The sequence below is a fragment of the Meles meles genome, chromosome 18, assembly GCF_922984935.1.
Source record: "Meles meles chromosome 18, mMelMel3.1 paternal haplotype, whole genome shotgun sequence".
Taxonomy (NCBI): domain Eukaryota; kingdom Metazoa; phylum Chordata; class Mammalia; order Carnivora; family Mustelidae; genus Meles; species Meles meles.
Window position 1 is genome coordinate 24,876,383 of NC_060083.1, and position 24,850 is coordinate 24,901,232.

General features: G+C 59.4%; 1 protein-coding gene across 3 annotated transcripts; it reads right to left on the reverse strand.

Moving 5' to 3' along the window:
* On the reverse strand, positions 1 to 23,095 carry MYO1C (myosin IC). 3 transcript variants are annotated; one of them, XM_045983753.1, is made up of 32 exons: positions 22,884 to 23,095; positions 15,611 to 15,766; positions 15,382 to 15,497; positions 14,370 to 14,568; positions 14,211 to 14,291; positions 12,355 to 12,534; positions 12,169 to 12,267; positions 11,877 to 11,990; positions 11,717 to 11,788; positions 11,330 to 11,449; positions 11,156 to 11,238; positions 10,852 to 10,957; positions 10,655 to 10,735; positions 10,277 to 10,368; positions 8,613 to 8,707; positions 8,487 to 8,533; positions 8,276 to 8,356; positions 5,743 to 5,848; positions 5,520 to 5,637; positions 4,800 to 4,913; positions 4,645 to 4,721; positions 4,248 to 4,316; positions 4,062 to 4,146; positions 3,802 to 3,961; positions 3,428 to 3,511; positions 2,616 to 2,709; positions 2,463 to 2,518; positions 2,185 to 2,320; positions 2,030 to 2,100; positions 1,842 to 1,939; positions 1,669 to 1,768; positions 1 to 1,221 (listed from the first exon to the last, which is right to left on the reverse strand). In XM_045983753.1, exons 1-32 carry the CDS (start codon positions 22,956 to 22,958, stop codon positions 1,195 to 1,197), a joined length of 3,192 nt encoding a protein of 1,063 aa, XP_045839709.1. In that variant the 5' UTR covers positions 22,959 to 23,095; the 3' UTR covers positions 1 to 1,194. The 3 variants fall into 3 exon arrangements, with proteins under 3 accessions (XP_045839709.1, XP_045839711.1, XP_045839710.1); XM_045983755.1 differs by lacking the exon at positions 22,884 to 23,095 and adding an exon at positions 21,874 to 22,033; XM_045983754.1 differs by lacking the exon at positions 22,884 to 23,095 and adding an exon at positions 17,113 to 17,944.
* Positions 23,096 to 24,850: the final 1,755 nt, after the last annotated feature.

A 24,850-nucleotide genomic window follows, 5' to 3' on the forward strand; every position in this document is an offset into this window, starting at 1 on the left:
TTGGCAAACACATATTGCTTTATTTAGTGTTTCTCTGGATTGCAGAAGTGTCAGCAGTGGGCTGAGACCTGCCCCCAGGAGGGCAGAGGCAGTTGGACAGCTCCCAGGCCCTCTGGGGAGGTGGGGAGAAGCAGCAGAAAGAGGTGATGCCTCCGCAGCTCCTCCCAAAGCCAGCCTCCTCCCCGGGCTCCCAGGCTGGGGAGGGGGTCGGGGCCAGGAAAGGCCCGATATCCTTGAACTGGGGCCAAAGTATATAGACAAGGTGTTTGTCATCCTAAGGCATAGACTGGGGCAGGAGTGCTTCTCCCACCTGTTGGCCCCCAAGGGTGATTGCTGGTTAGGGAGCCCCATGCACCCTTAAGATACGAGCCCGTCCCTGGGAGAGGCAGTGAGGTGTGCTGAAGACAGGGCTGCAGTCCCGTTTTGCCCCAACCTGCTAGATGAGGGGCAAGTCACTTCTTCTTGTGGGCCTCTGTCTCCTGCTCTGTCCCACCAGGAAGCTAGACTGCATGATCTCTGTGTCTGGCAAATTCTGTGGTCTAAAACTCCTTCCCCCACTCCAGGGCATCCTCGGGCTGGGGTGAGGATTCTGAAAGGGTATTTTAAGGCAGGAAGAAGGGGGGGCAGGCAAAAGTGGTCTGAGCCCCCAGCAGGATGTCGGAGTGGGCGGCCAAGGGTACAGGTGGGCAGACAGGTGGACAGACAGAAAGGTGCCAAGGGAATGAGGAGAAGAGGGTGGCCTGGGCAGGAAAGAGGGCACCGGGGCCCAGACCGCCCAACCTCTTGGCTCCATTCCCTGCCCTGCTAGAGTCAGGGAAAACACATCCAGTGTGTCTTGGGGATGGGCAAATGGCTTTTTTAAAAAATAGTTTCTTATAAAGCATCAAAAAATCTCAGAGAAAACCTCAGCAAAAGTTCCCTTCCCTCAAATATTTGGCATTGGCCTTGGGGCTGGCATGGCTGCCTCTGGCCCCGGCTTTCCTATTGCTGTGGCCCGGCCTGGCCCACATCTGGGGCAGCTCCCTGGCCCCCGCTGCTCCCTCAAGAGAGGGCTGAGCAAAAGGCAGGAATTTGTAGGTGGGCTTCGAGGTGTCCCTGGGTCCCTGTCTAGAAGCTCGAGTCTTTGGTAAGTGGGAAGGGGAGGAGGGAGAAGCAAAGCGTTGGGAAGTGGGAAGGGGTCCAGTGGCGCTTTCATCACCGAGAGTTCAGTCGTGGGGCCACCTGTGGGCACAGAGAGAGAAGCTCAAGTAGTGAGTAGAAAGCGGACAGAGGAGCTCTGTGTACATACGTACAGTGGTGGTCTGAGGGGTAGGTGCCCGGTGACCTCAGTCCTGGAGACTGATCTTACTCGCATAGGACTCCCCGTCTTGCCCAAATGGGCCTTGACTCTAGCAACCCCTCAACGCCCCTAGGCCTTCCCCACATCCCCATGCTGCCATCTTTGTAACCATCGGCACCGTAGGGGCTCAAAGGGCCCTGTTCCCTGGGCCTCAATGTGCAACAGGATGAAAGAGGTAGTTTGGTGCCCCCCGCCCTAGGGATGGAGACCTGTGGATGGGGTGCCCAGGCTCTGCCAAGCCGCTCAGGAAGTGTGGCCACTCGAAGCTAGTCCCCTAGCCCTGGGACTACTGGTAGGGAGGCAGCCTGTCACCCGCTGGTGCCACTCACCACAGCCAGGTGCCCGTTCTTGGCCTTGGTGATGAGCAGTTCTGAGCCAGGCGTGAAGTCGATGGTGCCATCCCTGCCAGGGCCCCCGGCGAAGGTGATGCTGGAAGGAAGGGGACGTGTGAGAGCCAACTGCAGGCACATGCGTGGCCCCCTCCCCACCCCAACCGCCTCACCTGCCCTGGTTGATGTTGATGTTGTTCACGCGGTCGGCGCTGATCGCGGTCTTGGTCAGTGTCTCAATCACGTGGTCACTCTGCAGCACCACATCCCCCTGGGAGGCCAGGCGGGGTCAGGAGGGGGTCGGGCCGCCCAGAGTTAAGGCACACACCGCTGCCCTGCCTCCAGGGCCCCAAAGACATACCTTTTGCTTGTTGTCCTCCCGCTGCACATGCAGCACAAAGAGACTGTCACTCAGGCTGCTGACGGAGATCCCTGAGAGGGAGGACAGAGGTTAGGAGTTAAGGGTCAAGGGTCTGAGCTCCGGCCCTCTCTGAGCCACCCTGGGCTCCAACTCACCGGTCAGGTTGGCATAGTCGATCCTCTGCTTGACCTTGGCATCCTCAACAATGACCACGGCACTGGGTGTCAGCAGCAGCTGCCGGGAGCGGGCTTTGTAGCCCTTGCGGTCGTACTTCACTACTGGGACGGCATACTGCGGGCGGTGGGCAGGGGGGAGTCAGGGGAGGGGCTGAGGGGGGCTCCAGGGCCACCCGCTGTTCTCTGTCCAGGGCCTAAGCATCCCCACCTCCCCACCTCCCCACCACAGGCCTCAGGCTGCAGAACCAGAGTCTCACCTGGATGGGCTCAGAGCCGAGGGCCTGCAGCACTTTGGGGCTGATCTCATCCGCACCTGCAACCCGGATAAGGGGGCAGGAAGTAAGAGGAGGGGAGAGGGGACCAAGCCGGACGGTGCTAGAGGGTCGGAGCACTGGAAGTCAGGGGCTCACCAAGCCGCGTGCTGATGAAGAGCCTGGGGACACTCTGGGGGTAATTGTCCTTCTTGCCCCTGAAGATCTCACTAGCCACGGCTTTCTGCTGCAGCTGAGAAGGGGAGAGGCAGGGGGAGGTATTAGAAGGGATGGAAACCCTCATGGGGGCCGGAAGGGGCAGGCCAGCCTCAGGAACTGAGCAAGCCTCTTGCCCTCTCTGGGGTCCCAGCACCAGAGGCCAAGCCCTGCCGCCCACACTCCTGTTGACCCCTCATGTGCTTTGCCCCCCTCCCCAATGACAAGGCAGAGGGATTCCCAGAAGGGCATGACAGCACAGTCAGGGGCCAGGCTTGACTTTGGGGCTAAGTGTCCATCATACCAGGCTCCTGGGCCCCCAATATTCAGCCCTAGCTTAGCATCTTGAAGCTAGCCAACTGCAAAACTAGCACAGGTCATCTAGGCTGACACGTCCTTTAACATGACCCTACACTGAATTGCCAATTACAGGGCACAGCAGTCACCGATGTCCATCTCTGGTACCACAGCAGGCATTACCACGGATCAGACTGAACCCGCGGTCTTTTCAACCCAGGGCTCTAGGGAGCCCCTACCAGTCCAGTGGCGTTGGCCGAGAAAACCAATCTTATCTGCCACCCGAAATCCATTCCAACCTTGGTTTCATACACGAGGCCAAACAGGGCCCAGGACCCATCTGAGGCCATGCTGCCCCCCGGGGCTAAAGTGCTCCTTCCTGGCCAGCACTCTCCGAGGGGTGCCCACAGCCTCCCTGACCCCCGGCCGGTCCACGCCCCGCTCCCTGCTCTTCGCACCTGGTGCTTCCACTCGGGGCTGATACTCCTGCAGTACTTCCACACCATGTTCTTCACGCACAGCTCCCGCAGGAGCTCCGAGGCCTGAGGGGCACAGAGAGGTCAGGGCAACCGGACGCCCTGGCTTCCTTCCCTCTGAAGATACCTGGCGGACGCCTGCTATGGGGGCGGCTGCCGAAGCGACACCCCCGCCACCTGGACAACCCTCGAATTCCTGAGTCCCTTCTCTCGAAAGAGCACGTTCTCCATGGCCCAGCTCCAGTTCCCCTCTCCTGGGGAGTCCTCCAGATCCTTCTCTGGCCACATTATTGGGGTGCCCCCACTCCCCACTGAGCGCCTTCGTGGTCCCAAGGTCAGCGGGGAAGGCCACCAACCTCACGCAGGGCAGCCGGTGGCGTGGGCCAGGAAGTATCCAAGACATTCCGGGGCAGATGCCGCCGCAGGTTGAGCAAAAAAGAAGTGCGCATGTGGTCCAAGAAGAAGGCATTCTCTGGGCAACGAGGTGCATGGCGCAGGATGAACCCGCGGATGAGCCTGGGGGTGGGGGGCCCCAAAGGGGCAGTGGTGAGAAGCCTGGAGACCTCTGCCCCTCTCCCTGCTCTGTACCATCCCCTGGGCCTGCCCCCAAGCTCACCGCCTGATCGTCTGTGCAGCCCACTTTCTCTTGGCTGCCTTCCTCCGGCCCAGCGTTCCCCGCCACCAGGACTGTATGCAGATGGCTGTGGAGACCACAGGACGGCTGACCCTGACCTCCTCGCCTCAGTGGCCCACCCTAGCCCCAGACCCTGCCCCTCCTGCAGACCCTTGGGTCCCCCCGAACCTGATCGCTTCACCCGCAGGAATTTCTGTCGCCAGTGAAAGCCCCTCCAGGTGGCCTGGATCTTCGTAGCTGTGGTTGGGAAAGAAAGTCCATTGGCCAGAGCCCTAGGGCACCAGCTGGGGGTCTTGGGTTGCCCAAGCTCACCGAGGGGCATGAATGAGGGAGTGGCCCAAAGAGCAACTGATTAAAAGGATAGATAAGCAAAGAGAGAATGAAAGAGAGAAGGAGGGGGCAAAGGAATGAGTACTGCTCAGAGTCTGCATCCTGGAGCAGGGCTGGAGCTAGTGAGGAGGAGGGGAGTTGAATGTGGATGAGGCAGGGCCCCGATGCAGCGAATACTCTCCTGTTCCCCAGAACAGACCCCACTGGGGCAGGAATGGTGGGGCCTCTCTCTTACCCAGGCTCTGCCGCCGGACTTCCAGGGCATCCTCTGTGGCAAACAGGGTCTTGGGGAAGCGGATGAAGATCTTGGTCCTGAGAGGCAGCAGAGATCAGCCCCTGTCTGCCACCCCCGGGTCCCCCAAACACTGGGGACAGGCAGGTACCACTCACCTGCCCATCTTGTACTCCTCTGGCTTATAGCCCAGGTGCCTGACCAGCACAGCCACCCCGTCCTGGGGCCGTCCTGCCCATGTGGGCCATGTCTCTGGGCACAGTGACTTGTATCTGGGGACAGGAGGGGCAGAGAGATGCACCCAGTGCAACACCCACTCCAATCAGTGCCCTCCTCTGGGGGCCCAAGCCAGCTTTCCCCAGTACCTGCTGGGTACTCCCACCGCAGCCATGGAAAGCCGGGGAGTTCGCTCTGTCAGCACGCCCATTTAAAAGAGGAGGAAACTGAGGCCCCAGGGCTACAAAGTGTCAGCTATGGAATTCACACCTGACTGACTCCCCAGTCCCTAGCTCAGACGAACCACAATGCTCCTGTATCCTTTCTGAGCTGATTATAAACCCTGTCCTCTTCACAGGTTTCCCCATCGCCTCTGGTGACAAGCATGTGGTTGCCTGCCGGTGGATCCCCAACCAGGTGCTCTGTGAGAGCAGGGCTGGAAGGAGTAGGGGTGGGGGGAAGGGAGCTGATGTTCTGTCCACCTAGTTTGATAGCAGGCCTGTAGAAGGGAAGGGCCCCTGGCACGTGTGCCACAGCGGCTCAGAAGCTCAGGGTCCTAATCTCTGAAATGGGGCTGACAATCCCTGTCCGGCTCTCAGGATCTAGAAAGTTCCTAGCCTCCTACCCCCTTTCCCACGCGCTGAGCCAGGCCGTGCCCCTACCTCTGCAGGAAAGCTTCGTATTTGCGGCGATAGGCAAAGCCGGCTCTGCGCACGCGCAGGTTCTCCATCAACCCTAGGTACTTCACCTGGTGCCGGATCAGCACTTCGTCAAAGCGGCCTGGGGGAGGGGTGACAGGGTGGTCAGCGGACCCTCACAGATGGATGGCCCATCGCCTCTGCAGGGGAGACCCAGCCCTTGGTCTCCGGGGCGGGCGGGGCCTACCGGGCTGTTTGGCGTCGTTGGGCTTGATGCAGCGGACATAGGCGGGCTCCTTGGACTTGAGGATCTCCACCAGCTGCAGAAGGCTCATCTTGAACTGGGTGGCAACCTGGCCCACCAAGGTGAAGGGAGGTTGGCCAAAGCCGTGGATCCCGGAAGCTGTCCCTCACTGGGAGAACCACTGAACCGTGCAGAGGCCCCTTCCTGGAGCACCGCAGTGCCAATTCCCACAGCCACCCTGCGCTCTGTTTCTTTCTTCCTTCTGCCTCCCCTCCATCCCAGTAGAGAAAGCGGCCAGACTGGGCTAGAGACTTCAACTTGGGAACCTCACTCCCATCTAAAAACCCTGCTCACGGGGCACCTGGGTGGCTCAGTGGGTTAAAGCCTCTGCCTTTGGCTCTGGTCGTGATCCCAGGGTCCTGGAATCGAGCCCCGCATCAGGCTCTCTGCTCCGCGGGGAGCCTGCTTCCTCCTCTCCCTCTGCCTGCCTCTGCCTACTTGTGATCTCGGTATGTCAAATAAATAAATAAAATCTTTAAAAATAATAAAAATAAAAACCCTGCTCAGGGGGCGCCTGGCTGGCTCAGTTGGTGGAGCACAGGACTCTTGATCTCGGGGTTGTGGGTTCGAGCCCCAAGTTGGGTGTAGAGATTACTTAAAATTTAAAAAAAAAAATCTTTAAAAAAAATCATTAAAAACCCTACTCAGGTCTCCCCACAACCCCAATTCTACATTTCCCTTTGATGCCTGCTCTTGCTCTTTCTAGAATTTCAAGGCCACATTCCTTAACAAAGCACCCTGCTCCTAGGCAGCCAACCTTTATCTCTGCACACTGCTAGGCAGGACCTCCAAGGGTCTCAGGACTGTGAGAGCAGCAGACCTGTCAAGAGCTCTGCAATCCCACTAATGACAGAGGTGTATGCCTTGGGGTTCCAGAAGCACGAGAAGGGGCAACTAATCCAGTCTGTGGGACAGGGGACATCAGAAAGACCTGTCTAGACATGACCCTTGGGCTGAGATTTAAAGGATAAGTAGGAAATAGCCAGAAGGAAGAGAGGACAAAAAGGTATTCAGGCAGAGGGATAACCTATGCAAATGTTCGATGAACTCAGGGAGCTAAAAGCAGTGCAAGGACCCAGGTGGGGAGTCAACCAGATAGGATTAAGAGGCAGGCAGAGGCAGTATCATGACAGGGATGCGGAGTCACATTAGGGAGACTGACTTATCCTGAAGGAAAAACAGGGAGCCAGTGAGGAATCTGGAGTGAGGGAAGAGCAGGCACAGATCTGCATTCTGGACTATCTCTAAGGGCATATGTGGAGTGTGGGTGGCAAGGGCAGCTAGGAAGCCAGGAGGGCAGGAGGAGGGTAGCTGGCTCAGGGGTTAAGGGGAGGGGCCGAGAAGAGTTGAGGAGTACTCAGGCAGCAGAAACTGCCAAGGGCCAGCAACGATCTAAATGAGGGAGACGGAGGTGACTGAAGAGTCACAGAGGTTGCCCAGGTATCTGGCATGTGGCACTGGATGGAGGGTGATCCTTGTCTTGAGTTAAGGACACAGAAGGAACAGGCCCATGGCACTGTGCCATCAAAGGCCCATTTTAGACCAGTGGAGTCCAGCTTGCCAGGGAGCCGCTGGAGCGCAGGACGTAACACGAACCTGCAGCTGCTGGAGAGGCCCAGACAGTGGTGCCTGTGTCCTCCCATCGCGGGAGGATGTGGGGTACACAGCAGAGAGCAGAAGCCTGGGGGTCAGACACTGGCCACCCACGGTCTCCACACCTTCCCTGCTGGCGTGCCTCGGCTTGCAAGCTTCCACGGCTTCCACCCCCGACACAGCATCTTGGCCCTCCTCCTGCCATACCCCACAGCCACACCTCTGCCCCAGGGTCACTACAGCTCTCCCAGCATCTCGCACCATGGGCCACACCTGCCCTTCCCAGCTGCTTTCCTCGATGATGTCACTCTCCTGTCTCCTAGTCTTTCCGGGGCTCTGTTGGTCTGTGCTGGGCCCCTTGCTTCCTACAGTGCCCTCCCACAGGTCCCTCTGACAAGCACCTACTCTGTCCCAAGTCATCTCAGATGCATCCTCTTCTAGGAAGTCTTCCCTGACCGCCAATCCACACACCGCCCCCACCGCCCCTCCACCAGGCCATTTGCTGTTCCCTATTCTAAGTTTCCAAAGCGTCCTGTGTACATTGCTATGAAAGCATCTATTCTTCTTGGCATCCTAAGTGCCTCGTAACATCTGATCCAAACGTCTGCTGAGTGGGTGGATGGACACCAGTGCCCACGCACAGACAAGTTCCCGCAAGGACTCAGGTGTGCCCACGTGGGTCTACGCTTAGGGCCAGGCACGCTCAAAGCAGCACGTATAGACGCGCCCCTGGGCAGCCGCTGAGATGCAGACAGAGGTGTACCAGTGAACACACTGTGCCCGTGCACACCGCCAGCTCCTGGCTCACGCAGGCACACATCCACACATCCACAAACACACATGCATACACACACGTGCCCCTCAGGTCCCACAGCCTCCACACCGTCTCTGGCCGCTTCTTGTCGCTGAGCTCACTCCGGTCGAAGCACTGGCTCATGATGGGATTTTCAGAGCTGCACATGGTCTGTGAGGGCAGAGCGTGGGGGGGGGGGGGGCGGCGGTGGTCACAGTCAGGGCGTGGGGCAGGCAGGACAGATTCCTGGGGTGGAGTCAGTCGTACCAGGACCCTAATCCCTCTCCCCAGTCTTCCTCACCTCCTTCAGGTTCCGGAAGAGAAGGTCATTGTTTTTATCCAGAAACCCTGGGAGGGGGAGCAGACACAAAATGAGGAAGACCTTCTCTCCCTGCCCACTGGAGGGACCCAGCTCCAGAATCCTCACCGGTCACGCTGTAGGTCACCTCTCCAGCATAGTGCAGAAGGCGGAACTCCCCACGTTCCAGAGATTTCCGGGTCCGCTGGTCAGCCAGCTTGTGCCTGGGGAAGGAGAGGAAGCTACAGATTGCTGGCCTGAGCCTGCCCCCATCTGCTGAAGAGGCTTGAGAGGAACGAGGCATCCGGGAAGGAGCAGGTACGCCAGGGGCCAAGCCATAGCCCTCAGCAGCAGGCGGGAGACGAGGTGAGCCATTAGCCTCCCAGCACAGAGGCTGTCCCGGAGGTTTGGGGAGGCCCATACCCTTACCCAGGGTCCCACAGTGCCAGGACCAGGCCCTAAGCCCCCGCACTCCTGGTGCTCGCTGGCCAGAGGGTTGCTTTCATTGCCTGGGGCTGTTGCGTGACTCTGCTCAGAGGACTGAGCGCTGCCTACTACATTTTAAGAATGAAATCTACCCCCAAAGATCACTTAAACATTAAGTGTGTTTCTAGCCTTTAACCCATTGTCTACTTTTTTTTTTTTTTTTAAATTTGACAGACAGAGATCACAAGTAGGCAGAGAGGCAGGCAGAGAGAGAAAGAGGAGGAAGCAGGTTCCCTACTGAGCAGAGAGCCTGATGCGGGGCTCGATTCCAGGACCCTGAGATCATGACCTGAGCCAAAGGCAGAGGCTTTAACCCACTGAGCCACCCAGGCGCCCCCCATTGTCTACTTTTAAGGACTATTCCAAGCAGCTAACCAGAGAGATACAGGCAGAGGTTTAAGGCACAAAGATGCCTGTGGCAGCCTTGTTACCCAGCAGAAACCTGGAAGCTGGCCAGGGGCCCCCAGAGGCTTGGGGATCCGTGAGTTAGAGCCACTGGAGGAAGTGTTTTGAGGAAATTTTTCGGTTCGATGATACGGGAAGATACTCAGGATATAACATGATCCTGAACCTAAGACACAATAAGTTCTCAGCTATAAAGAAAAAAAAATGCCATATAGAAAAAGGCAGGAAGGAAATGCCTCAAATTGTTAAGAGCGATGACCTCTGGGTGACAGGATAACTAGCGGCTTTCGCACACATTCCAACTTCTCTCTAACGAGCAACATTATGTTTGCAATCCGAAAAAGGTTTTTCAGATACAATTAAGCAAAAAATGCTCTGGGCTTTGGCAGTCCACCACTCCAGGCCTGAGTCCGAGCTTTGCGGCTTACTGAGCACGGGATAACCTTGGGCAAACGGCTTCACCTCTTGGAGCCTCAGGAAAGTGGAGAGAGCACCCCAAGTCAGCCCTTCCAGGGTTGCGTGGGGTTAGAGGAGGTGAGCGGAAGAGAAGCAGCGGGACAGAGCTGGGGCACAGGTGTGCTTGCTTCTCTTCTTTCCCTTTCCACTTGAGGGGATTCCTTAAAGAAAAAACCAACTTCCAAATAAGGAAACTAAAGTCTGCAGCAAATTTCCCTCTTAAACAGGAATCAAGAGGGAGCCATGCTCCTCTTAGCTTCTCACTTTGTGGATGCCCCAGCTGTGGCTTTGCATGCCCGTCCGTCCTCAGCTTACACCTCCCCCAGTCATCTCCTTGTGGCCAGTGGTTTAGGACCCTGGGTGGGGGTCTCATGCTTCACAGGCTCTGCCCCCAGGGGGCCCTTGTCCCTAAGCTGCTTCACCACCCCACTCACGCTTACACTTACGTCAGGAAGTGCGGATGGTGTTTGATTGTGTCCTCCAGCTTCTCCAGGAAGGTCAGGTCCGTGGCCTCCCCTGGGCGCAGACATTCCTCATCCTGGGGGTGTAGCAGAGGGCGAGGGATGTATCAGGAAAGGAGCTGGAGAGCACAGGAGGCTCAGGAGCATCGAGCCAGGAAGCATGGACGCAGGGGACCGGGCAGCTCGTGTGGAGGCTCACAGACCAGGCTGGCCCCTCACTTCACCCTCCACGCACAGCCCTGCCCTGTCTGGGCTCAACACTGAGCTTGGGTCCGCTGTGGACTGGCCTAAGAGAATGGGGCAGGGAGCAGCAGCCTCCCACCCAGCCTTCCACATGAGGCCTTGGAGGAGCAGAGGACTCACCAAAATGGAGATGATGCCCTTGAACTTCTCCTCCACCAGGTCACAGATGATCTTATTGTTGAAATACTGGACAGGCTCCCACTGAGGGGCAAAGGGAAGGAAGGCATCATCCTGGGGTCCTAGGACCTCTTCCAGGAGACCCCAGTGCCTGGCTTCCTACGGGGTGTCCCCAGGGACAGCTGCAGGCTCGCACCCACCGCGATGCCCTCTGCCTCATATTCCTCCTGCTCCGACTTGAGGGTGAGCTCGATGAACAGCTGTTGCAGCTTCTCGTTGCAGTAATTGATGCAGAATTGCTCGAAGCTGCGAGGGAAACAAAAGAGCTCATGGTAGGTCGAGGGGGACACAGGACCGGGAGCAGCAGGCAGACTGGGCGAGGCCTCTGAGCAGCTAAGGGAGGACACGGAGCAGGACCCGAGGTGGCTGGGGAACACGAGGCGGGGGAAGAGGGGAGGGACCAGGACAGGGACGAGAGAGAGGCAGGAGAAAGGGGGTACTGACCTGTTGTGCTGAAACACTTCAAAGCCATAAATGTCCAGGAGCCCAAGGACTGTGGTGCTCCGCCAGCTGGGGCTCTCAGCGTCCTAGGGCCAAGAGCGTGGGTCCCCGTATTTGATGGCTCCCAGCCCCAGGCCTCCCTGCTGTTTCGGAAGCCGCCCCGGGCCAAGCCCTCACCTTGGAGGCCAGCGACCTGTTGATCTTCCTGACCAGCCAGGTGAAGGTGCGACTGTACACAGCCTTGGCAAGGGCGTCTCGCGCGTACGCAGCCTGCTCCAGGTTCAGCGGGCTCAGGAGCTGCCGGCCAAGGGGAGACGGGAGAGGAATGCCGTGGACCCCCCTTTCCATCTACGCACCCAGCCTCACCACCAGAAACCTGCGACCACTCTGTCCTCCCCGCCCCTGGTGAGCCTTGCGGGTGGGGGACACTAGGGGAGGCCATAGTGGCCCCATCAGAGGGAAGATGTCTTAGGGACCAGAGGCCTCATTCCCGGAGGCGGGAGTCTCGGAGAGACCTGGGAGCACCCGCTACCCTGCAGCCCAGAGACAGAGGCCCGGCCTCACCTCCTCTCCCTTGGCAATAATCTTCCTGTGCGTCAGGGCTTCCCGCAATGTGGGGCCGTCCACGCAGAGCAGCTGCCGGGGAGGGGGTGGGCACGGTGAGCGTACACGCCTCCTGGGCCCCCCTGCCCTGCCCTCCCCCTTTCCTCAGCCACTCGCTCACCCGGGTCAGGTACTTGAGCTGGTTCTCGGTGGTGACCTGGGCATTGCTCTCCTCGTCCGCGGCAAAGTGGATGTTGCCCAAATGCAGGACACTGGCCACAATACTGAGCAGGTCCTGGGTGAAGAGGGCGGGGGGCACGTGCCGGGGGAGTCACAGGAGGGGCAGAGAGCCCACGAGGGCCACTGATGGAGTGGGGGCAGGGGGGCCAGTGTCTGAGAGAAGCAGTGGGCTACAGAAGGAGATTTTCAGGGCATAGAGGAAGGAAAGGGAAGGTCCCCAGCACGGGTCTCACCTCGACCTCCTCCTCAGTGAAGTCGATGACTGTCAGAGCCTTCCTGACCACCTTCCAGTCACTCTTGTCATTGATGGAGGAGACTTTGGCGCACTGGCCCTGGGGGGACAGAGAGGGCGGAACGGGGTTACCGGCTGTGGAGCCGTGCGCCTAGGGGGCCGTCCGCCCTGCCGGCCTGCTCCGCACCTTCACCAGGTACAGGTAGCTCTGGGGGTTCCGGTCCAAGCCCAGCCTGCGCAGCATGTCCTCCTCGCCGCCTTCCAGCAGCTGGTAGAAGACGTGGAAGTTCCTCTCGCCGTGGTTCTGGTGCACCACCCGGGACTTCTCCAGGAGGTAACTAAGGATATGGCCGCCCACAGGCGCACCCTGTGGGCAGGCAGGATGTGGCGAGTGTTTAGGGTCCCTGGGGGTGGGCCCCGGCTTCCCCTCCTGCCTCGGCACTCCTGGCCTCTGAGTCCATCGCGGCCTCTAGCTGCATGGACTCAGGCGAGTCACCCCCCTCTGACCTCAGTGTTCTCATCTAAGAAACGGGGGCAGGCAGCCCCACTGACCACGCCTCTCCCCTTGGCTGTCCGACGGGCAGCTCACACCGACGGGCCTGGAACTGAACTCCTGGTGTCCCCCTCCTCAGACTAGCTCCTCGCTTCTCCTCTTGCCTGCTGGCTACTCTGCCCCTCTAGGTCTGTGGGCCAAGAAGTTTGCTGTCCTCTGGGAAGCCTCAATTCTCCCTAACCTCATGTCTAGTCACACAGTTCATCCTGTTGCCCTCACCCTCAAAACATCCAGCGCCTACGATGCCGCCACACTCAGTCTCAGTCCCGTCACCTTGACGTAATAATCGTCAGCTTCCTAACTGGTTCCCCTGCTCGGCCTGCTTCTCCTATACCATCTACTCTCAACAAAGCACCACAGGGATCTGTCTGAGAGAAAAGCCACATCATAACACGCTTCTGTTCCAAACCCTCCAGTGGTTCCCCTCCTACTCAGAGTTTTTTGTTTGTTTCTTAATTTCAAGTTTTCATTTAAATTCAAGTTCACTAACATCTACTCAGAGTTTTGTTTTTGTGGGGTGGTTGTTGTTGTTTGGCTGGTTGGCTTTTTTGAGAGAGAGGGAGAGGGAAAGAGAGAATCTCAAGCAGACTCCCCACTGAACCTGGAGCCCGTTGCGGGGCTCACTCTCATTACCCTGAGATCATGACCTGAGCTGAAATCAAGAGTCGGGCGCTTAGGGGCGCCTGGGTGGCTCAGTGGGTTAAGCCGCTGCTTTCGGCTCGGGTCATGATCTCAGGGTCCTGGGATCGAGTCCCGCATCGGGCTCTCTGCTCAGCAGGGAGCCTGCTTCCCTCTCTCTCTCTGCCTACCTCTCTGCCTACTTGTGATCTCTCTCTGTCAAATAAATAAATAAAGAAAGAAAGAAAGAAAGAAAGAAAGAAAGAAAGAGAGTCGGGCGCTTAAATGAGCCAGACAAGTGCCCCTCTACTCAGAGCTTCTAAAACAAGTTCTTATAAAGACCCAGAACTGCCTGCACCATCCCGGCTTCTCTCCTATTCCTTGGTCCCTTGCTCACTGGCCTCCTTGCTGTTCTTTAACACACTAAACACTCCCAACCCCAGGGCCTTTGTGCTGACTAGTCCCTCTGACCGGACTATCTCTCCCAGGTTATCTGCCAGCTTGCTCCCCTGCCTCCATCAGGCTTTATTTTTTTTTTCCCCATCAGGCTTTTACCAAACTCCCACCTTCTCAGTGAGGTCTCCTCTACCTGCCTTATTTAAAAATAGCAACTGCCCCACCCCTTACCTCATTTTATTTTTTGCCATGGCTCTTGTCACCTAAATTACATTTTTCTGTTTAATGCCTATGTCTCTGGAGGCAGGATTTTTGTCTGTTTTGTTTCACTGCTGTACCACCGGCACTTAAAATAGCACCTAGCACACAGTAGGCACTCAATAAAGATTTGCTGGTACCAAAGGCCTGGCAAGTGGGCGCCTACCAAATGGGACTCCCACTCCCCACGCCCCCTGCCCTGCCACATCCACGGGTACCTTGAAGTCAAACTGCACATCCATGTACTTCCCAAACCTGCTGGAGTTATCGTTCCGGAGGGTCTTGGCATTTCCAAAGGCCTAGGAGCGGGGGAGCAGGTATGAGGGATGTCTGGCATTCTCTCCTTGCCCCTCCCGCAGACCCTGCTGTCCCCTCACCTCCAGCACAGGGTTGCTCTGCAGCAGCCGGTCACGCACAGCACCACCCCTCTCCGGGGCTGGGCAGGTCTCAGCGTAGAACTGTAGCAGCCGCTTGGTGGCCTCTGTCTTGCCTGCCCCGCTCTCCCCGGAGATCATCACCGCCTGGTCCCGGCGCTCTGTGCGCAGTGCCCGGTACACAGTGTCAGCCACCGCAAACCTGGGGCAGAGGGTTGTTAGAGGAGCTCCAGTGGGGAGGCAAGATAGGAAGGGGAGGTGGATTCCTGTATCTGGTTGGAGTCGCCTTATGGGTGGGGTTTGGGGTGGACCCTCAAGGGCATGGATCAAGGGAGGTCCTTCCCAGTTGAAGATGGGGATCACTAGCACTCTCAGATGTAGGACGGAGGAGATCGCTTAGGGGTGGGGGTCCTAAAGGTCATTTAGGTAGAGGTTGGGGTTGGGAGATTCCTCAGAGGTGGGGGTCAGAGAGTCACTAAGGTTGGGGGGCCATTCCCAGGTAGAGCTGGGTGGGGAAGGAGTTAGGGGTGGGAGTTGGGGTGGGGGCTGGGGAGGTCCCACCCCAATGGTGCTGAGAAACTGATCTTAAGTGGGAATCAGGGTCACTCTAGGGTGAGGGATTTTGGGACCCGTCACGCATATAAATAATGGTTCATCCCACATGGGACGTTAGAGATATTCTAGAGCGAGGGACATGTGGGAGGTCAGGGGTATTCTATTTTTTTTTTTTTTTTTTTTTTTAAAGATTTATTCATTTGACAGATAGAGATCACAAGTAGGCAGAGAGGCAGGCAGAGAGAGAGAGAGAGGAGGAAGCAGGCTCCCCGCTGAGCAGAGAGCCCGATGCGGGGCTCGATCCCAGCACCCTGGGATCATGACCCGAGCCGAAGGCAGAGGCTTTAACCCGCTGAGCCACCCAGGCGCCCCGGTCAGGGGTATTCTAAAGCGAAGGTTGTGTGGGGTCATCTTAGGTGGAGATGTGTGGTCACTCCTGGAGAGGTTGGGGGTCACTCACAGGTGGGGCGGCACCTCGTAGAAGCTGACACCCCGGTAACGCTCCATGTGTTGTCGGCTATAGATCTGTAGGTCCCGGTAGGGGTTGACGGAGACCAGGACGGGGCCAATATAGGTCTGCGGTTAGAGAAGGAGGGTCAGAAGTCTCTCCAAGGGGCTCCTGAGACCTCTTTCCCCCTCCGCCCTGTGTCTGTGCCCACCCGCCCCGCCTCTTCCCATGCGGGCCTCACATAAATGAGATTCTCCCGGAACCGTCGTCGCAGGTTCTCGATGAAGGCGGCCTCACTGGTGTAGTTCTCCAGAAGCACGAAATCCTGTACCCCCACCCGGTCACGGGCGGTCAGGGCACTCTCCATGGTTACCCGCACCCCGTCACTGCCCAGGGCCTACGGGGAACACACCACGGGAGAGGGTCAGAGCCAGCAGGGTAAGGCAAGGCTGCTTCTCCTCCACCTCAGCCTGTGGGACGCAGAGAACACCCAAGAGACAGACCGTGCTGGGTACAGTGGGGCTGGGTCACAGCAAGCTGTGGAACGCTGTGGAAGGTACATGGAACGCTGAGGACATGAGTCACACAGAATGGAGACCAGGTGGGACACATGGGACCTGGACAAAGGACCCTGGGGCACAGAAGATCCAGAGGACATGTGAAGCCACTGAATCCAGGCAGGCTCTGCTTTTGTGCAGAGAAAAAGGGGTCACGAGGAGAAATCCCTGGAATAATCAGAAGAATGCTCTGTTGACCTTGGACAAATCCCCTTCTCACTCTGGCTTGCTTCCTCCTCAAGGAGGAGGAGTTGAGTTAGACCAGGTGACCTCAGGTCCCTTAGCTCTGGACCACGTGTGACAGGTGCTCTGGAGGACAAATGGCTCAGAGTGAATTCTGCAGGCAGGGTGGGGCCGCCTCTGCCACCCGCGCTCAGCAAAATCTCCAGGGGGAGAGAGTTTAGGAACAAGCAAGAGGCCACCCCCAGACCACATGAGGGGGATTCCCCCCCAGGGGGCCTCCCATCCCAACTGGGATGGGCACTCACCCCAGAAGCTGGGGGGGGGGGGCTCCTTCTCATAGCTGGGCCACACCCTCTCCTCCAGCTGCCAGACTCCCCAGACACTTTCCTCCTGAGAGCCCCAGAAGCCTCAAGGGGGTGGGGGTTTTACCACGGAAAGCCCAACTGCCTCCAGAGCACACAGGCTCAAGGAGGCCCTCGCACCACGCCACTCTTCAAACGGGGGGGGGGGGGGGGGCAGGGGGGACTCTAGGAAATCGACCCGAAGAGTGTCAAGGGTTGGAGAAAAGCAAGGTGGCAGTGGTGGGAAGGGGCGAAGATCCCACAGAGGCCACCAATTCTCCTCCAACCACAGAGCACCCAGATCTCCCGTTTGGGGCACCCCTCTGGGTCTGGCCTGCCTCTCCCAGGCTTATCCCTCCCCGCCTCCCCCCGCCCCCATCCTGTTCCAAAGCTGCTGCCAAATCTGGCCAAAGCTCCCGCCCCCTTGCCCTCTGGGTGACGGGTCTCTGTGCTCTTAGCCCTCCCCAAGGGCTCCTGGCCCGGCCCTGGGTCCGAGCACCCCGCGGCCCTCCCTGCTTCTGCCTCTTTCCCCTGCAACTTTCCGGGACGTTTTTCCACCCGAAATTCTTGGGCCGCGCCCGCTTCCTGGCGGGGCCCAGGCGGCGCCGCGAGGCACAGAGGGACACCCGGGACCCCCCGCCCTGCCCGCCACCTCCGCTCACCGACGCCCGGTAGCGCATCCTGCCACGCCGGCCTGGCGCCCTGCTCCGCTGCCCGTGCTCTTCGTCCGGGGCTCGGCGGTGGCGGCGGCGGCGGCGGCGGCGGCGGCGGCGGCGGCGGCGTCAGCGAGGGAGGGGCTGGCCCGCCCCCCGCGCCGCCCCCTCGGCGAGCCTCAGGAGCGCGGGACTCCCCAGCCGACCCCGCCTCCCTCGGGGTTCGGACTCGGACTCGGGGGTCCCAGTCCAGCTGGTGGGGGTGGGGCAGGGACTAGGGGGGATCTCGGAGCGGGGGTGGAGGGGGGCGGGGCTCCCCGCCAGGCAGGGGCTCCGCCTGAGTCAGGTTTTCCCGGAGGGACGTCGTTGGTTCCAGGGTGGGGCCCGGAACCCGCGCGGCGGCCGCGTCTATACGGACCCGGAACTCACTTCCGGGCCGTGTCTACACTACGCACCAGGCCAGGCGCGCGACGAGGGTTGAAGCCCGTGGATCCTGGAGGAAGCAGGATTTCCCTCCCCCCTCACCCCAATCTCGAGTCCCGGGAAAGTTAAAAATAGATCGAAATGTCCAAATACGGCCGGCGCGCCCAGGCGGGCGGAGCCTCTGTACGGGACACGGTCCACCCCTATATACTCTCTGGCGGGTGGCCCTGTGTCTTTAAGCCCCAAGAAAATCTCTCTGGGTTTCCGAATCAGTACGGAGCGAACACCCAAGGGACAGGGACGGCCACAGTCTTTGCAGAGCGCGGTCTGTGTCCCGCCCCTATGGAAGTCTCATTCCCATCTGGAAAATGTACGTCCGACTTCCAGCATTTGGGGCCTATACCCTTCTCCCCTATCCCAGACACCCCAACTAAGGCCTCTGTGCCTCAGGCGCTCCTCAACTCTCTTTCTCCTCTGGAGGGAACCTCCCTCTCTGGTCCCTCTGGATCCCCCAGGACACCCTCTTTCTCCCATGCCAGCCCCGAGCAGCCGCACCCTCACTGGGATCTTGGAGGCGCTTAACGAGCGAACTCCAGCTTAGATCCCACCTCTAGTGGAGGTGGTGATGGCTAAAAGCCTTTGATGCTTGCAAAAGACTGGGCTATTTCTTACAAGCAGTATGACTGGGAGCAAGTCATTCGACTTCTTAGAACCTCCTCTTCATCCTTAAAATGTGGCTAATATCTACCTAAAAGGATGGTTGAGAAGGCTGAGATAAAAGCGCTCCGGGGCACTTCCCTGTCTCTCAGTAAGCACTTCCCTCTCTTGGCCTGATCCTCATCCTACACGCGTTTGGGACAGACCTACTAAGAGCTAGGCCCCGGGCCAGACCAGACACACTTCTTATCTAGTGGGGAAAGCCCCTGAGGCGTGTCTGCCAGTTACAAAGAGCTCTCGAAAACTTCACCTGTTCCCCCCTCACCCCCGACAGAAAAAAAACCTGAGGCGCAGTACGGCGGACACTGACTTGTCCTAGCGCGGGGGTTGGGGGGCAGAGTCGGGACCCAAAGCTCCAGCGCGCCCCTCCCTCTGACCCAGGCCTCCCCGGAGAGGGGGGTGAGGCTGCGGCAGGTGCGGGCTGCAGCCTCGTGGGGAGGCTCATTACCTCGAGAACAACAGCCCTGCCAGAGCCAGGGCTCGGGGACTCCGCGGGCGGGGGGGGGGGGGGGTGGGAAGGGCACCAGCTGGGAGATGGGGCCTTCTGCAGGGGCGAGGGGACTGGGTGCGCAGCTGGGAGATGAGTGGGAGCGGAAGGAGGTGGTATTAAACGCCACCCGCGGAGGCGGGCTCCGGGAGGAAGGGGACGCCCTCCGCGGTGCCCCCAGTTTTAAAATATAGAAGGGAGTGGAGAGGGGAACTCTGCCTGCAGCCCACCCAGGGCGGGGAGTGCCTTAGGGGGCTGGGGGGAACGAGGTCGAGCGAGCCCCCACCACAGCACAGCTCCCTGCAGCGGGGGGGGGGGGGGGGCACCGGGCTGGCACTGCTACCGCTAGCGGGCGGGAGGGGAGGAGCTGAGAGCGGGAGGGGCTTCGCGACCGCAGAGACCGCCCCGCCCGCTGCCTCGTCAAGCGGCTGGAATGAGGGGAATCCGCGCGCGGAGGGGTCCTGCCGGCCACCCCCCCAACACACACCCGGAGCCGCGCCGCCGCATTCCCGGGATGCCCGCTGGCTCCCCCACAGCCGCCGCCCAGCGGCGGAAGGAGGAGGCGTCTCTCCAGCCGGGCTGGCCGGAGGGGCGGCCCTAGCCCTGGCTCCGGCCCCCGCCCGCTCCGCCTCACTGGCCGGGAGCGCCACCCCGGGGAGGGGGGCCGGGGGCGGGGAGCCGCGGGTGTGAGAGACGCCGCGACCCAGGCGGCAGCGCCAGGCGCTTCCTGCATTCTCTGCGCTGTTTTACGGTATTCCCTTCAGTGCCCTGAAGCCAAACCATGAGCTCTGTGCTATTACCCTCCTCCTACAGATGGGGAGACTGAGGCTGGGCAAGGGCATGACTTGCTCACGATCCCAGGACTAGTAGAAGGAGGGGTGGGATTGGAACCGGGAACGCCAGCACTCACTGCTTCCTTAGAGCTGCCCCACCGGAGAAAGAGTGGATTTCTAGGCTTCCGCTTCTCGGTAAAGGTTAAGTCGCTACCCTGCCAGGCTGGAACCTTCCTCAGTAACCGCGTGACTGCAGTGTCCAGTATTAAACCCTGTCGGTGTTGTGTGACTACTGACACGTAAGCCTTAGGAATAGCAGCTAGGAAGTGGGCATTGTTTGGGGGCTCCCAGCATGGCTCTGCACCTACGGGCTGTTGGCAGGCTGGGGAGAAGCCATGGCCACGTGAGTGAACCAGGACTTATTTCCCAAGAGTACCTCTGGGTCTCCTCCCACCCTTGTTGTTTCCTGCAAAGGGAGGGATGGGGCAGACCCAGCCGACCTGGTCATCCAGTGCCCTTTAACTAGTGTGAGCCAGGTGCCCTCTGGCCTGACATCTGGAGGAGTGGGGAAGGCAATGGGCAGCCTCAAGTGTTCAAAGGGCCCCAAAGGACCATGCAGGTCTGAAGCATTTTGAGGACCATCAGATTTTTCTAAAAGCTGATCTCCACTGAGGCAGCTTCATGGCCTATTGGAGAAGCAGAAAGAACCATAGCCTATCTCCCCCGCAGCATAGTACTGGGCGCAGAACAGGTACTCAATTTATATTTACCAAAAATATCTTATCTTAGGTCTGGGCCCAGGCTGCCCCAACAGGAACTGTTCCAGACTCTAGGGAACTGTTGCGAGGGGCAGTGGAGGTGAAAGGTGGGGACTAAAGGTGGGGACCTTCCCTGCTCTCTACCTGATTGTTCACAGGGCCCCAGTCAAGGGCTATCCACTCTAGCTCTCGAACCATGAGACTTTGGGCTGCCAGACACCTCAGCCTGGGGGTCTAGCAGAAGTAAACAGAGCACCTTGCCCCCTGACCTCTCCTCTTCGTTCAATATCATATGTAGAAAGGAGGGGGCCACCTCCAGATAGTCATCACCATCTGGCATCAAAAAGCCTTTTCCCCTCTCGCCATTGCTCACACCAAGGAGTCACCACCTGCTAGAACCTTCCCTCTGCTCCCCTCCTTCATTCTTTTGCTCCTGGATCCGGCAGCAACCTCCAAACCGCTCTCCCTGCTTTCTTTCCTCCAATCGGTTTTCCCACGACAGCCTGTAGTATTTACAAATGCATATCTGATCAATTAACATCTTATGTTAATAGAGTGTAAGTTTATAGGGCACCCTTCCATGTGCCAAGCCCGTTCTTCACACCCAATGCTTCTTGCCAGATGCCTGCATATAGATGCCAGCAGTCCCCTCTGTCCTCAGTTTACCCCAGTATGCCTGTGTTCTTGTGTGACTCCAGGGGTGGCCCTCTCCAGTCCCTTCTCTCCCCAAGCCTCCCTCAGCACCACACACAGCAAGAAGGGGCTGCTCCCGCCCCTGTCACACGTGGCTCTCTCCCTAAGCTTCTTGCCTTTGCACCTGCACCTTTCTTGGTCCTGCGCACCCTTCTCCTCCCCACTTGACTGACTCTTAGTCATCCTTGAACACTCAGCTTAAGTTTCACCTCCTCCAGAACCCCTTCCTGCCTCCCCCAATGCATAGCCCCCTCCTTATCGCATCACGCTCTAACTGCCGGTTTTCTCATCAGTTTCTCCCAGTCCCAGGAGACAGCTCCCGCCAGGGCGTACACCCAGCGAGGCACACAGTAGGGGCTCAGGAATCCCTCGTGGATGCCTGTACGAATGAATGAATCACAGAGCCCAGAGCGTGCCAGGAGTTGAACAAGGCCGTGGGCCAACCACTCATTCTCTCATTCATCTCGGAGACCCTGGCCGCCGCACTCACAGGCTCCCAGACGCGCGGGGAAACTGGCGCTGCAGGGCCCGGGATGGGGGGTGGGAGGGCAGACTACGGGAAGGGGCGGGACGCAGGCGGCCTCTCCGGAACCCAGAGGCAGAGCCGGGCTCTTGGAGGGGCCCTAAGGGCGCACAGAGTGCCTGGGTCCTGCGACCCCAGCCTCTCCTCCCCTCTCACGTTACCCGCAAGTAATCTAAGTCTTCACGAGGCCGAATTCTGGGATCCCGCATAGGCTGGGCCGGGGCCGACGCTCGGCCCCAGTGATCTCCGGACCGGCGACCCCCACCTCCCGCACGGCAGCTCCAGGCCTGGCTTGGCGCCCGGCCGCCTGCCCTTTTCCCCTTCCCACCCGCCAGCGGAGCCCTCCCGGGGCCACGCGGCTTCTGCCCGCCCAGCACCGGCGCCCCGCATACCCACCGGCTCGGCTCTTCGGGTGCGCAGGCGGGGGCCAGGTTGGGCGGCGTGGCCGGCGCCGGAGTCCGCGGCCCCGGCACGCTCTCCCCGCCCAGGGCCCTCCCGGGGCCGGGCCGCTGCCTGTCGTCATCCCCAGCAGGGCCCAGACCCGGGCGCGCGCGCGCGCGCGAACGCCCCCACCCCGGCCCCGCCCCGGCCAACCCTGGCCGCTGCCCTCCGCCCGAGTCCGCGGAGACTTGGTGCCGCTCACTGTGCAGCCTGCTCCCCGGACGGGGCGCGTCACGGTCGCACACACGCAGACACGCACACACACACACTCCCTCCTTCCTACACGCACAGAACACACACACACACACACACACACACACACACACACACACACACACACACACTCCCTCCCTTCCTCCCTCCTCCACACCCGGCCCCCTCGCTGCAGCGCCGGGTGGAAGGGTGAGTCTCCTCATCTTAGGGCCCCTTTGCAGCCTCAGAACAAACCGAACGCTCTCCCCCCACCCCCTAACTCGCCCCACTTTTGCCAGGCCAGGTCAGTTCTTCCCCCTTTGTGACTGTCTCCCTCGCCCCTCCTTCCCTGCTTAAGCTACCGCTCTTGAGCTGGCCAGTCCTAGCTCTTGGGGCCAGAAGAGACGGGAGGCATGCACCGAGCATGTACTATGCGGCTGGAGCATTACATACACCACCGGTCCTTTGACCTCAGAGCAGTCCTGTCACCTAGGTGTTATGCACAGTTCATAGCCCAGCGTTCGGAGGACCAGGGAGCTGGAGGAGGTGGGATTCAAATCCAGATCCCTCCTTTGAAAAATCCTGCTCTTCGAGGCACTTAAATTCCTACCCCTTCCTTCCATTTATCCCTTCTTGTCCAGTCTGTTCCTATCCCAAGGATCAGAACCCCTCCCCACTGCTCACCTCTTTCCTGAGGGGTCTGCTTGAGGGAGCTGCTGGGCCCTGAGAAGATACTGCCACCCTTTCTCCCCACCCAGAGCATCCCAGCTTACAAGCTTGCACGGCCGGTGGGGGTGAACCACGCGGATGATCTCCCCAGTGGGGATCAGCTCCACTTGCAGTGCCATCCTACCGATGGAAAGCCACGGTGCGCGCTGAGCGATGGGGCGGCGGAGCAACAACCTGCCCGCCCACTGGCTCGGTCTGCTCCCTGAGCCAGGAATCTGGTCTCACACTGGGATGGCCACTTGGTTCAGTGTCAACTCCAGCCCCAGGGGAGGTGTCTGGTCCAGCGCCTCAGGACACAGCTGGAGCAGCCCAGGTCTGATTGGGAGGCCTCTTGGCCCAGCGGATTGGGGCAGGAAGGGGAGGGGCTGAGGGACTGAGGAAATGCCTGTTGTCCCAGGTAACCAGAGAGGCTGATGCAGCCACTCGTGAGGGACCCTGGCCTCCAGGTCAAAGGGTAGGAGGTCTTTCTGCCCAACAGCTCTGTGGCCAGGCCTCTCCTGCTGCCCACTCACTGGTGTCAGGTGGAGCCCGGTGCTCCCCCAACCAAAAGGCACATCCTACCCGAAAGCCAACAAGATCCGTCAGTAGCCACTGTCCTTCAGGCCTGTCTCCCCAGCTGGCCTCCTTCCCCCCACAACAGCGGGTGAGCCCCACAGAGCTGCTGGGGTTGGCTATGTTGGGCAGAGTTTAGCCGGAGAGGCAGGAAGGCACCGTGAGGAAGCCCCTGTCCCAGCCTCCCCCAGAGCCTTTAATGCTCAGGAGGACCGAACTCCCCGGCTCTAGGCGGCCTTAAGGCCTGTTGGTTTCTTACTTTTCCACAGTACCCTCAGAGGTCCCTCATCCCAAATGTTCCTGTTTCCTATCCTTACTGTTGCTAAATCACGGCTGACACTTTCCTGGCCTGGGACTGAGGCCTCAGGTCTTCAGCCATTCCTTATAGGAAGTAAGAAGGGGAAGAGGATAAGGAAAAGAGGGAGACACTGGCCTGTGGGGGGTGGGGGAGGGTGCAATAGGCTAATGCCAGCCCTGACAGCCCCCTGGTCAAGCACCTTCCCCTGGGGCACCCTTTCCTTCCCTCCCCACAGCATCCCCCCGCCCAGGAAAGGCCAGCAAAGCTTCCTTCCTTCCTCTAAGAAGCACATCTATCTAGGGCAGGCTCATCCCCGGTGGCCACACAATGGCCCTTATCAGCTGTGGAGTCAGGCGCAGAGACCCAGTGCACACCAAGTCTCACACATTTCCTGTTTCCACCCAGCGGGTCAGGGCTGGGCCCAGAGCGGCCATATCCTGACTGGGGCCAAGAGGAGGCAGAACACTCCCCCTTCCCCTTCCCGGCCTCTCAATCACTGCTGGACTCGCCCCTCCCAGGCCCAGAGGGGCCCCCCCAACAGGAGGCAGGGGTAGGGGTGTGTGAAGATTTAAGGGGGAAGGGCAGAGATGGGCACAGACAGGCATGTTCCATGAGCAGCAGGTGGGGGCAGTGGTCCCTGAGATCGAGCGCCGGGGCTACATGGATCAGAATAAGGAGATAGGATGTTGTTGCTTCAGTTGTTCTTCCAACTGTTCTCTCACAATGATCTTGGAAATGCATACACTATTTGTATTTTACAGACAACCAGGATTCCTACGTGGGGAGAAGTGTAGCTCGGATTCAAGTCCAGGTCTTGATCTCATCCCTGTGTTTCTGGTCCTGCATGACACCACAGCTGCCTGTGTAACTTGGGATGGACCAGGCCGCCACTCTGAGCTGTGGCTGCCATCTGCCAAGTGACAGGTGCCACGTGGCAGCGCCCATGAGGCTTGTGCAGGTGAGAAGGTGAGAGGTGGGCAAGTGTGAGCGGTCACGGGGCCCTCTGGTGTGTGTGTGTTGGGGCGGGGACAGAGATTACCGTTGGAGACCTTGGGGCAGGAGGCTCAAGGGAAGAAAAAGATGGTGACATTTTTGGATAGCTTGAGCTGGGACCAAGGCTCAAGGCTAAGGTGAAGGAATGTCGGTAAGGAGGGATGAACC